Source organism: Numida meleagris, chromosome 1 (assembly GCF_002078875.1).
Source record: "Numida meleagris isolate 19003 breed g44 Domestic line chromosome 1, NumMel1.0, whole genome shotgun sequence".
Lineage (NCBI taxonomy): Eukaryota > Metazoa > Chordata > Aves > Galliformes > Numididae > Numida > Numida meleagris.
In genome coordinates this window covers 180,244,770-180,258,708 of record NC_034409.1, presented here as the reverse complement: position 1 = coordinate 180,258,708, position 13,939 = coordinate 180,244,770, and the positions used below count along the sequence as shown (strand labels likewise).

At 35.1% G+C, this 13,939-nt stretch overlaps 1 protein-coding gene across 1 annotated transcript in view; it reads left to right on the top strand.

Annotated features, from left to right (window-relative positions):
- Positions 1-13,939, top strand: part of DYNC2H1 (dynein cytoplasmic 2 heavy chain 1) — a 150,893-nt gene that overhangs the window by 67,543 nt on the left and 69,411 nt on the right. Inside the window, exons 64-71 of the mRNA XM_021380833.1 lie at positions 738-836; positions 2,035-2,158; positions 4,334-4,497; positions 5,110-5,229; positions 7,056-7,190; positions 7,926-8,069; positions 9,754-9,843; positions 10,840-10,905. Coding sequence (XP_021236508.1) covers positions 738-836; positions 2,035-2,158; positions 4,334-4,497; positions 5,110-5,229; positions 7,056-7,190; positions 7,926-8,069; positions 9,754-9,843; positions 10,840-10,905 — 942 coding nt within the window. The remainder of the gene's footprint in view (positions 1-737; positions 837-2,034; positions 2,159-4,333; positions 4,498-5,109; positions 5,230-7,055; positions 7,191-7,925; positions 8,070-9,753; positions 9,844-10,839; positions 10,906-13,939) is intronic.

Here is a 13,939-nt window from a genome sequence, read left to right as displayed (position 1 = left end):
GTAAGAAAATAGAAGGCATTACTTTCAGAGCAGCCCACATATTAATATGTTTATATTCATGATTCATTATTATAACATAATTGCATGTGAATATGTGACAATAAATGCATATTATGCAATTGTGCACTCATATAATACTGTAGTTTTAATGTAGTTACTAGATCTGCTAGAAAGTAAAGGTGCAATGCCATTTAGGAGAATTTACATTTGCCACACGTAGTTTGCTTGGATGATTCTCAGAAACCAGTTACAGCCTATTCTCCAATTTAATTCCACTTTATCATCTTGATAAATGATCTAGCTATTCCTTTCTCACTTTGATTACGAAGTTCTTCAACAAATATGATTTTGTACTCTCAAATGTACTTGTATATTGTAACTAAATTTTATTTTCCTTTTTTTTTTTTAGTTAAATGTGTCTAACTGTGTATAAGGAGCTTTTATCAAGTCATTCCTCAGCTCAAATCATTTTCTTGTACATGTTTTATTCGGCATCCTTTTAAAACTGGTATTGAATATGGTATTTTAGTTGTGTCATCCACAAGACAAACTGTTAAAAAATAAAGATAACATTATTAGGTTATTATTTCTGTAAATACTTTGTTAGTGAAAGCTATAGCAAAATACTCTTAACGTCATTGTAGAGAAATAAAAGAGGACTTAATTTGATGTGCAGTATTCTTTTTTTTTTTACCCATTCAATTCTTAAATCAGATGTTCTGATTTTTTTTTCCTAGAGTAAAGTTTGCCCATTTTTGATCGACCCTTCTTTCCGGGCTACAGAATGGCTGAAGACACATTTGAGGGATTCACGTTTGGAAGTTGTTAACCAGCAGGTTCGGTATTTACTCCTGATCTTATAGTTTTCTTCTGCTTGAGAACACTCAGTTCCAGACTTTAGAGAGAAGTTTATTAAGGATTGTGATGACTGTCAACAAAAAAGAGGTCATATTTCGTGAAACATGTAATTTCTTATAGAAATCTACATAACTGCGATTCTTACTCGGTACTGATAATTTCTTTACATAGGGAGAATAATCAGAGTACTTGAAATTGAGAGTCAGCATTATTGTAATATTACTTCTAGAAGCTTTTCTCTTTGTGCTGCCCTCTCCAAGAATATCAGTATTCCCTGCTAAGAAGGAGGGAGATGGTAAAAGGTTTTAAAAAATAGAGGATTTCTTTTTTGTATTCTTGCTCTTCATTGGATTTCAGGAGTACATATACACTTCTTCCCTAGGATTTTTATGTTGTATTCTCTACACTGGAAATACTAGGTTGAATTTCAGTTTGAGATTAAGACACCGTGTCAGTTTATGTGGGTGGATAGGCTTGTTTATTTGCACAAATGTTGGCAGGCTTGTCAAAAGTCTTTTGTTGTATCCCACCTGGCCTCTGGGTGTTGCTTCAAAAGAATGGTAGGTCTTACAGAGATCCCTGCCAGCCACGTGCAGGCATTTTTGATGCTTTCAAATGGTACTATAATAGCAACTGAATACTTAACCTGCTATCAGATTGGCTTTATTACCTTTAGGATTCTGCATTGTTTTGGGTCGCCAGTGACTGGAGATGGAATGGAATCTTAAAAACCAAGTGTGTGTTTAGACACCTGCAGACAAAATCCTATGACTAGATATCTTAAGATGAATGTGAATCCTGGCTTAAAGTCTTGATTCAGTTTGGAGACATAGCTCTAACTAGGCAGGACATCCAGATACATCTGACAGACATGACACAAGACCTATAGTAGGTCTGCGGTAGCTAGGCATGTTGAATAGCTTGATTGTATGTCAGTAGCTGAATTGTTCCTTTACTAGAAAACTTATTTAAATGATATACTTGTGGCTACCATATGGTGCTTGTAGTACAATTGTATAACTCTACTATTGATCCTTAAATTCACATTCCTGGTATAGTGCCTTCTATTCATTCCTAAAGTGATTTAGAAGCATTTATAAAATGTTCAGTGCTTAACACTATCATCAAAGCATTAAAAATAACATTACTCAAAGGAATTTGATTTCGTTTGCCCAGGACAGCAATTTCCTGATGACTCTTGAGTTGGCAGTGAGGTTTGGGAAAACTCTTATTATACAGGAAATGGATGGAATGGAGGCTGTACTTTATCCACTGCTAAGAAAAGATCTTATTGTCCAAGGTAAATGACTAAGGTCTTTAAAAATGCTTGTTCAAAGCTTTTGAAAGCTAGACCCATATAGATCTTATAAAACCTGATTATTTTTTTTTAAACCCTGCACATTGCATGTTTTTTTTCCTCTTTAATGTGCTGCTAACATTATCTGCGGCTTGCATGTGAAATATGTTGGAGGTATGCTCTTGTTTGCTAAGCTGAAAAATACTGAGAAATATTTAAAGGTTTTTTCATCTGGAATTAGAATGAAGTGTTTATATTAACTCTTGTACAATTTAAATTCAGGATAATTTCTGGTGGTAATTTCAAACACGTGATTTTGCTAGGTCTGTGCAAATCCAAACTAGGGAGTTCTTTCTGAAAAGAGAGAAATGGTTGCTTTTTGAGTCACTTCTGTCACTTGACTGTCCTGTTTGTCAAAATGTGGAAATGGTAGTGACTTGTCTGCATCATTTTGCTTGTGATGACTGTACATCTTTTCACTGCACGGAATGAGACGAATTTAGGAAAAATGTGAATTTATATGCTATGGTAACTTTGTCTTTGTACGGATTCGATTTTCAACTTGACATTTTTACAACATAAGCCTACAATTTATTTTGATCCTTGGCACAGAAGCAAAATTGATATGTGATTTTCATCTGTACCAGTGTTTTTAGCAGGAGATTTATACTTAGAGCATTCCTGATCTTTTATTCCTACTGCTAAGAACAGAGAAGCACCTAACTGTGCCACTACAGAAAATTCTCCGGAAAAGAAATTTTCATTTTGAAACTTTTCATGTTATGATTCGGTTCTTCCTTCTTTTTTATTATCAGGAGGCAAAAATCTATCTCTAGTCATGCCTATTAGAGTCTTTTCTGACAAGGCTAGAATGGAAGTCTATAGAAGGAGAGTGGTGAGAGGCTATATATATGGTCTAATTCTGTGAGAAGCATATTGAGAAATGTAAAACAAGCATCATGTAGTAGGCATGTTACTGAGTACTCGGGCTGTAACGCTGAAGGTCCTTCCTCATATGCTTGCTATTGGTTCACCTACTTCACTTGAACCCGTGTCGTAAGAAGGAGAGGCTGTCCTTCTTTGTTTTCATAACAAGGTGTATAACAACTCTGTGTATGGCCTTTCGGAAGAGAGTGGCCAGAGCGGGATATTCAATATGATTGGCCAGGGGCCCGCGTGAGCTTCTGGAACAGTCTAGTAAAAGATAAGATATACTATATAGTTTTGTAGCTTTTAACAATAAACGCCATTTTGCCGCTCATCATATTGATGTGTAAATGCGACGAGGTGACCGGGGACAGAAAGTAGTCCTTGCGGGCAGGGTGACAAGTTACGAACGGAATATCATATGTGGTGGTCTTCACTACAGTATCAGTACAAATATAGATTGAAACTGTGACAGCTGGAATTAAATTGTTTATTTCCTCCTGTGATTAAATGCAGTGCATTTACAGTAAGACAAAATTGTCAGATATTTCTTAATTGAATATTTCTCTTTTCGTCTAATAGGTAGATATTCAAGGATCTGTAGTTTTATACTCTTTCTCCTTAATAATATCACAGAAAATAATATTTTAATGGAATTACGATTGTACAGCAACGTCAAACTTGTAAAACAAATGTAACTGATTGAGAGAAAGTCTAATGCTTTGATATCACATTCAGAAAATATTGAACCTTCTTATTTAGCCAGTACGTGTTTATGGCTGAAGTGATTTTATAGAGTGGTATACCTGTGTAGGAAAGTAAATATGTTTAAATTATGACAGGATTCTTAGACAAAAGTGGAATTATCCAGTGTGTCTTCTGTGAGGTTTTGTTTCCTGTCATTGTTAGAAGATTTCAAATATTCATTTGTAGGACTTTTACATCAAGTACATTTTTTACCATTTATGCTTTTTGTATTGGGTAATAATAATTAAATGAACCTGGTCAATTAAATATTTTCACCATTTAACTTTCACACGCTATGCTACACAACTCCCTTTTTCTGTCTTAACAATGCAGAATAGGTTATGTTCCATACGTTTTTATTTATTATTCTTTATTTAATTCATTAATAAATTGTTCATAAGGTATCTTTTAATGTATTGGTCATAATGAATAACATAAATAGCTATGTTTACTCTGTGAACATTCCATAATTATCTGTAAATAGTAAGTATTTATAATTTACAGGACCTCGCTACGCTATACAAATAGGTGAAAAAATGGTAGATTATAATGAAGAGTTCCGTCTTTTTCTATCAACAAGGAACCCAAATCCCTTCATCCCGCCTGATGCTTCTTCTATTGTTATGGAAGTCAACTTTACCACAACAGGAAGTGGCTTAAAAGGCCAGGTGGGCAATAAGAACAATACGTATGTGTTTACATAGGTATATAATAAATGTTCATAGATACCTGCAGCTTCTGGCAGAAGCTGCATGGTGCACTTTGTGTTAATGGTCATAGAATCACAGAATTAGCTAGGTTGGAAAAGACCTACAAGATCATCCAGTCCAACCATCCACCTACCACCAATAACCCCACTAAACCATGTCTCTCAATGCTATATCTAAATGTTTCTTGAACACCTCCAGGGACAGTGACTCAACCACCTCCCTGGGCAGCCCATTCCAGCGCCTGACCTCATGGAGATATTTTCTAGCACACAAACAGAAGTGGTAAAATGAATGCTGATACTAAATTGAAAGTTTAGAATCTTGTTTTTATATGTTTTGGGATCAAGTAGTAAGCCCAATAAAGAAAACTGAAACTATTTCACTGACTTAACAAGAGATTAATCACTAAGTTTCTATTTTCTTTCAAACTTTTGGAAGTTTGCATTCAAAAGTATAGACTGTACACTGCTATACAATTGATGTGTAGATATTATGCTATATTGCTATTAACGTATATGATGAAATGTTAGAATATTTCCTACCACATAAAATAATGTCCTTTCTTCTTAGCTTTTGGCTTTAACCATTCAGCATGAAAAGCCTGATTTGGAAGAGCAGAAGACAAAGCTGTTACAACAAGAAGAAGATAAGAAGATACAATTAGCTAAGCTTGAGGAATCTCTTTTGGAGGTAAAATAAAGTTACCTGCTGTATCTGCTTGAATGATAAGATAGTTTTGACATTTTTATATGTTTAAATGAAGAAGGTGAAAGTATTGGAATAAAGATCCCTCCGAATTTTTGATTTGATAATGTAAAAGCATTATCTACCTGGGAGAGAAAATATGATAATTATGTATGTTGGTCATGAAATTGTAATATTTCAATACATTAAACATTGACAAAGGTTGCCAAATTTCAGGAAGTAATAGAAGCTTAAGGAGTTTGCAATAAAAAGCGTCGAAGTATTAACACCAGGGCTAGTTTCAGCTTTGGCATTCCTGATAGCACTGAAATGAAAATATTCTTTGATGCTGAAGGGAGTAACCTAAAGCTCAGTAGAAACTGACTGGCACTATATTGATTTTTGCAAAGAAATCAGTGGCTGAGGTTGTCGAGCTAAATTCACATTAATGCTAAAGCAACATCAAAATTCTTATCTGAAGTACTGTAATAGTTTTCTTCCCAAAACCTTGGGGTAGAGGCATCTCACAGCTTATTCTATGATTTCTCGTTGTGAAATCAAACACCATGACAAAACAAACAGTCTTGTCCTACTCTTCAGCTAGATAACTAAATGAATCTCTACATCCAAGCATCCTGATGTGCTGTCACAGGAAGTACTGGTGTGGCTTCTGAGACTTGCCAGTATGTAAGACCTGCAAACCAGCTGCACAAAACACTATCACATTTTGGTAAATACTGTTTTTGACTAAAAATACAGTATACAGTCTTCCTTTAGTTGAGCAGATCTGAACCTTTGAGGCATTGTTACTGGATTATTTGTTCATGACTGAGACAAATGCTTGAAAAAGCAAAATGATTATTTACAGTATAATAATCATTTTAATTTTAAAATATTGGTTGTGCATTGTAATAAGGTAAGGAAAGATCATGGATCTTTTTTTTTCCCCCTCGTCTGTCCTTGCAAATCTTGCATATTAAGATTTTTTCATGGCCTAGAGAATTAATATAGTTGCATTTATATTTGTTGGATACTTTCAGGGAAAAAAAAAGATAAAAGTTTAACTGTCTATTGTGTATCAAACCCATTTAGTTTCCCTTTCAATTGAAGCCTGACAATGAAATGTAACTGACAAGAAGTCAATTTTTTTTTGTTGTCGGACAAAGAAATTGTTCTGAAGTGTATCTACTGAAAACTACGTAAAAAATAAAATCCAAAACCAAAACACTTAAATGACAAGGAATCATTAATTTTCCCTGTTCTTATTAGATATGCAAGTGTTTGTGCAGGAGAACTCAGGAAAGAGGAGGGGCAATTACAAGGATTTTGAAACGATTTTTGATTACAAAACTGAAAATGTTGTAATCATGAATATTCATCTCTCAGTTTGAAATAAGGACAAAATTGTATGGATAGTTCTGTTTTTTTTTGTTTTTTTTTTTTTTTTTTTCCTTGAGAGAGAAAGAATTTGAGTACAGCAAGTAATTGCAAGTAGCCAATTTCAGGTCAAATTGGTAGTTAAATAGAAATAAACATTTCTGATTTGTATTTACTGCAGGGATGTTGGTGCGTAAGAATCTGATCATAGCAGTTCTCAAAAGCTTACTCTTGTGTGCTGAATTTGGCAATCTGGATTTTGAGAGTTTGGCGTGGGTTTTATTTTCTATCCTTCATTAGTAAAACATGTCAGTTTTTGGAGTAAACCACCTGTACCCATAGTGCATTCAGTGCTTCAGAAATATATATGTCAGCTTTCAAAATGGTGACTTTACAGGCTTTACAGGTTTTTTTATTTTATGTGTGTGTAACATAGGTGACTTTTTTGTTTACAGACACTTGCAACAACACAAGGCAATATACTAGAAAATAAAGATCTGATTGAATCTTTGAATCAGACTAAAGCAAGTAGTGCACTCATCCAGGAATCACTTGCTGAATCTCACAGACTTCAGAGTTCCCTTGATCAGGTAGAAAAAAAATTATAATCTTTCTGTTGCTTTTTTTCTCTGCTAAAAATAGTAATCTTGTGCATATATAGATTACACATAGGAGAATAAAATCAGTACCACACTAAATTCATCTTATGAAGTAAGAAATACACAAGTGCAGAAAGCATTTTCACTACTTAAATTCCTTTGTTTTACACGTAGTGAATATCTGCACAATTTAAAGTCTGCCAGTTGGAATTAAAGCAATTTTTCCCAAGGGCCCACTGGCTATCACTGGATTTTTATTTTGTTTCTATTTTTTGCCACTGGCTACTGCAGATGTGACTGACTTTCAATTAATCTCTCAGTACTGCAAAAATTTTGTTAATTGGAGGTGCCGCTCATCTGGCATGCTGTTTTTTGTAACACGCTACAAGTTTTTCTCCTATGTGTTCTGTTTTGAATTTAAGTGGTGGGAAGGGCTCTTTGGTGGGTGGAGACCTCTGCGCCCTTAGAATTAATTTCCAAGATATTCTTCACAACTGAAAGAACTGCTTACAGAAATGTTTTCTGCCATGTTTAAAAGCTAGAGACGGTGTGGAAGTCTTGAGTGCGTGCACCTCAGCTTGAAAAGTCAGAAAGTATTCTGTTTTCTCAAGCAGTGGGAGTCATACGGATGTTTCAACAGCACGAATAAATGTGTATGTAATATCCAGAAGATGGCAGTAATGTACTGGTTTTTTTTATGTATACCTGTATTTCTTTCATCCACAGGAGAGGAATGCGTATCTCCCTTTAGCTGAGAGTGCTAGCAAGATGTATTTTATTATCTCTGACTTGTCCAAAATCAATAATATGTACCGTTTTAGTTTGGCGGCTTTCCTGCGGCTTTTCCAAAGAGCGCTGCAAAGTGAACAGGTATTTTCTCTTTTCCTAAAGCTTTGTGTGCTGCAGGTGAATCGATCCGCTTTGATTTTTAGAATTGTTTAGTTGGACAGTTTTAAAGAATAACATATAAAAGTAGAGATGCTGAACTGTTGTGCCCTACATATTCAGAATATATGCACATTAATTCTTTTATGTTTATAATTTTTATGATTTTTAATTTAATTTATATTACATATGAATTGTAAAATTGCCGAGCCTTCTGAGGACAAGCTCTTATTTTTAATTTCAGTCTTGCTCTTTGTCTAAGGTGAATTAGGAATTGATTATAACTTCATTTAAATAAAGCTTTCAGTAGTGAGCTAATATCCAAATAAAGCTAGTTCTATTGATGAGGGGTAGAATAAGAAAATATCTATAGTTCTACATAGTCAAGTTATTTGAAGAAAGATCAAAACTTTGTGTGTTTTTATATAGTTTTTAAGCATATGTCTGGCTGAAAATGTCATTTTTACATTTCATTCTTGTTATGGCCATTGCATTTTTCTTACTAAAGTTTTGAATTGTGGATTTATCCCTTGTCACCTCAATCCTTAGACCTAAAAAAGCACACTGATTAATGATGTGCTATTTTTTTAATTTAGCATCTCCAGTGTTCATCTCCTCTTTCTTTCCACTTGAAAAATGCATTTACTTGCTTTTTATCATGTCACTTTTGGATTCCCCTTTACTGTGATATCTCTACTTATAACTTTACTTTAACTTTACGACTACTACCAATGATGCACTCTTGCCTTCATTAAAGTTCTTCACCTATACTTTGCCCTAACATGAAATTTCTAACTTCTTTCTTTCACACATTTTTGTAATTTCTTTCTTTCTTGCTCATTATATTAACCTTTTTAAAGCTCAGCTTATGTCTTTGTCAGTCACATCCATCTCTGCTTTCTTCCTTTTTTTTTCGCCTCTGTCCACTTCTGCATTTTCCCATACAATCTGTTAGACATTGGGAAGATGTTAGTCAAAGCAACTTGTGAATCCACACTCCCCTTCTTTTTATAAGGACTTTATAAAAGTCCATCTTTTCCAACTTCAGCAAGATAGAAAGGAACTTGTTTCAGATAAACCTCATAGTACCTGTAACACCATTGCCCCTTTTCTTTCTTTTTTTCTTTGCTTATTCTTTCTTTTATCCTGTCTTTCTTTTAGTTTCCTCCTGTTACATTTGGTCCTTTAGTCTGTAAGTTTTTATGGAGAGATTATATATACTATTTTCTACACTGCTTAGTTCATTTGAGCCAAATATTGGCTGGAAGTCTAGTTAATACATTTAATATCAACATACTTGTTTAGAAATTGTTTACTTGTTTAAAAATTCAGTACAAAAGCAGTTTTTTAGGAAGTGAAAACCATGAAACATTAAGGATATTAATAAATTAAGTAAAAAAAAATGTTATCTCTTTCTCTCTATGTTTACTTTAGGTATAATGTAGAATAACGTTCACAGTCAAAGTATTCAAGGCCAAATTATATACTACTTTATACCTCAGCATGAACTTCATAGTTTGTCATGTGCTCAATGGTAGCTGCAAGTGAGCTCAATATATGTTTTTAGAAATGATGAGTGTCACAGAGTCATTCCGACTGAAATTCACTTGGTAATAAAAATATTTTTTTACTTCCATGTAAATTTTAGAAATCAAAACTTTATTTTTAGGATTCAAGCAATACTGACGAAAGAATTGAGTCACTTATTTACACATTGAAACACACAGTGTATGAATATGTTTGCCACTGTTTGTTTAAGGTAAGATTGTATTTTTCTGGGCACTCTTCATTCTGTTTGGTCTCATTTCTAGTGTTTCCCATGTTTGAGTGTTTGACCTAGTTGTCATTGTAAGGCTTTGTGTGATTGTTTTTATATTTGTTTGTTTGAAAGGAAACAACAACAACAAAAAAACGAACAACAGACATTGTAATTTCTCCTTCCTCTCTCTGCCCCAGATCTCTACCTGCCAGCTTGTTTGTTTCCGTCCTGTTTGTCCATATAATGCTCTTAAAGTCTTGTTCACTTGGTATCTGCATCAGATGGCTTTTCTCTTCTTGCCTGCTTGGTGAAAACCTAGGATAGATATGCCTCTAACTTTCAGTTTTCATTTTTACTTTCAAATGGAGCAGTCATAACAGGAGGTGTTTTGTGTTATAGTCCTAGGCTGAAAGAGAAATAATAAGTCTGCATAGACCATCTGACCAGTAGTATAAATATTGTAAGTCTGAAGTTTGATCAGTGAGAATAGAGAGATCTTGGAAGATTTTACCCCTAAAAAATCTAGCAACAGCACACTGAGGATGCAGAAGTAACAGTATTTCTAAGGATTTTGATTTATCTAAGTTCAAATGGAATCTTATGGAGAACTCATAATAATTTAAAGTCTTTACTTGAAATCATGACTGTGAAGCCTTCCAATGAATCATCACATCTTTTGAATGCTGAAGGGCAAGCCATTTTTATATGTCAGAAAAAATGAAAGATTTCAAAGCCTAAGTACAGATTGGAGATGTATAGTATGGAAGATTTTCACCTTCGATGATCAGGCTGGAGGTTGGAAGATGTTGAAAGGGTAACAGTTATGCAGCTTAAAGATCCATTTACCTTAGTATCCTGTTCTGGTAGTGGACTCAGAGAACAAATACGAGTCGTCATAACATCAGCAATCTGCGTGAGATTTTAAAGACTACTGAGGCATAAAGGTGACTTCTGATGAACATGTAAATGCAATTTTTTTTCTTGCTTTTATTTCAGGCTGATCAGTTAATGTTTGCTCTACATTTTGTACGAGGAATGCACCCTGAACTCTTTCAAGAGAATGTAAGTGCTAGAGAAGAAAATCTGCAAGTGATTTCCCTAACATGAGATGAAACATTAACATTACCAAACATTCAATAGATGAAAGGTTTTTGTCAGTATGTATAGGACTTCAGGTTTCTGTGTTTCTATTTCTTTATTATAGTTACTTTTAAAAACATATTGTATGTCAACATTAAATTTATTAGGTTCAAAGTGATGATTACCTTTAGAAAGGTAGGAAAAGAGTTCCCTTTTAAATAGGAGGCTGAAGAAGATGCTTATGGAGGGTTACTGCAGCTTTCTGTGAGTGCTGTATCAGTGCTCCTTCTATCACATGGATAGACGTTTATGCATCCTTTCAGTTATATACAGATATTCCTTCACAAATACAGGAATGCATGCACATCTTCCGTGACTTACTCTTGCTTGCACATCCTGCTTTGCTGTAAAAATGCAGAAAAGGAGTGAAATGCCTATGGAGAAAGTAAAAGTCTGATTCTGCAACCTGCTGTTGAAGGCACTTAAGGCAAAGAGTCTTCAGGAAAGTGAAGTAACGATGTTTCATTTTATGCGTTTCATCCAGTGATTATTCATTGCTTACTGTCTAAGATATCTGTGGATTAGAGGTCAATTATATTCTCATTTGCCACTGGAACGGGTTCCCCAGGGCAATGGTCACAGCAGCAAGCCTGAGTTTGAGGAGTGTTTGGACAACACTCTCAGTCATAGGGAATCCCAGATATGTATAAAGAAAGAATAGGAGAAGAACTCATTGAGAGCAGCCCTGCCATGAAGGACCTGGATCTTCTGTTGTACAAGAGCCTTAATGCAAGTCAGCAGTGTACACTTGCAGCCTGGAAGGCCGACTGTATCCTGGCTGCATCAAGAGAGGAGTGGCCAGCAGGGTGAGGGAGATGATTGTCCCCCACTGCTCTGTCCTCTTGAGGCCCCATCTGGAATTCTCCATCCAGGCCTGGGGACCCCCAGCAACAAGAAGGATCTGGAGCTGCTGGAGCAGGTCCAGAGGACCACCACAGAAATGAACTGAGGGGTAGAGCACCTCTCCCATGAGAAAGGCTGAGGGAGTAGGGCTTGTTCAGAAGACTTCTGAAAAACCTCATTATAAACAGGAAGGAAATCAGCTTTTTTACATGGGTAGGTAGTGATAGGACAAGAGGGAACAATTTTAAACGGAAAGAGTGGAGATTCAGGTTAGATGTTAGGGAAATTTTTGACAGAGAGAGTGGTGAGGTGCTGGAATAGACTGTCCAGAGAAGCTGTAGATGCCTTGTCCCTGGAGCTGTTGAAGGCCAGGTTGGATGGGGCCCTGGTCAACCTGATCTAGTGCCTGATTTAGTGGTTGGCAACCCTGCCCACAGTAGGGGAATTGGAACTAGATGATTTTTGAGGTCCCTTCCACCCCCAAGCTGTTCTATTATTCTGTGAATCATAGGAATGAAACTTCATCCTGGAATGTTTTATATTTTGGACAGCATGCTAGGATTCATTTGAAAAAACTCAAACAACAGTCTGAAAGCAGTCTGATAGCAGTCTGAAAGAGACCTAATGAAATTCCTCATTTGTGGGGAAGTTACTGTTGTTTAGAGACTACCACTCCCATGAAAACAGCAGCAGAGCTTAGGTACTGCTAATTCATATTTCTGTGGGCAGCCCATTTCCCAATATTAGAATGTTCCTCTCCTAGGGTGTTAGATTAATGCTGAAGGCTGATTAGTGTGAGTCACCATTTAATTATTCAAAATACCTACAGAATGGTGATAAAGAGCCTGCAAGGATGCCCATGGTTTTCTGAAATAGAAGCTAGAGGACAGAGGAGTATCAAATTTCAGTAGAAGTCAATTTGTTGGAGGCGTGTCCAGTAAAGAGAAGATGAAAACTGGGTAATAAATTTGAAGGAAGTAACAGAGCTTTGCTGTTTAAAGGATGTGAATTTAGTGAACAAGGTTGAAATTTTTTGATGCTGTGAACGCAGTGGAATTTTGTTGGAGATGTATGGGTTGACAAAATGAAATCTCTTTGTCCATGGGATTCATTTCTGCAATGAATATTCCCGATAAAAATAACTCATTTATCTTTTTTGTTAGTAAACCTGGTTCCTTTTCATTAATAGAACTTTCCTGATTAGTCTACATTACTTGTTTTAAGGTTCTGAATAAAACCTATTTTATCTTTCTAATCCTTGAGTTTATAAACTCATGAAGGTGGTAATCTGCAAATAATTTTCTGAACTAAACTAGAGCCTGGCTGGCTGGGCTTCTTAAGCATTTGTAAGTATTGATTTCTTTGTTGGCTGCTGTTGTTTAGCATACATTTCCACTAGATGTTAGAGCTCTTTACTAGCTTAATGTAACTAGGTTACATACAAGACACTTTCCTGTGTACTCAAGTATCCAAGTATCAAATAATATCAATAATCCTCTTTCTTGACTGAAAGGGAGAAATTTTTTGTTGTTAAGTTGCTAGAAAAAGAGTGCTTGTGCAAAATATTTATTGAGGAAAATGAAACTAAAGTGGTTATTCTTAAATGCTGTTTCTTTTAAAACTTTTAATGGGGTGAGATTAGAAGTTGCTTACTGTGCTACTGGAGAATTCTGTATTCTTCAGTATTTATCCTAGTAGTGAAAAATTTTGTAGCACAACATTTAATAAGATATAGGGCATTCTAATGTTAAGACACTGTCTTTCTGCACTGATGTGTGTAGATTTTTCTCAGATAGTTCTACATATCTACACTTACGCTATTTTTACTTTTCTTAGTAAAGACATTATACAGTATCATATTTTAAAACTAGGGAGGCTTTGTGTATTCTTTCTGCTTGTATATTTTCTTTGTTAATGGAAGTGGATCATAATTTATAATTGTAAGAGAGAGTTTATTCAAGACTCAACAAGATTAATGGGTGCAAAAAGCTATGCTAGGGTTTATATCAGTGGTTTTAGTTGATCGATTTTATTTGGAATGTTACTATTGTCTGCAAAACAAAAAATAAAGTTTATGAGATTTATAGATGCTGCTGATGTGAATTTTCAATAT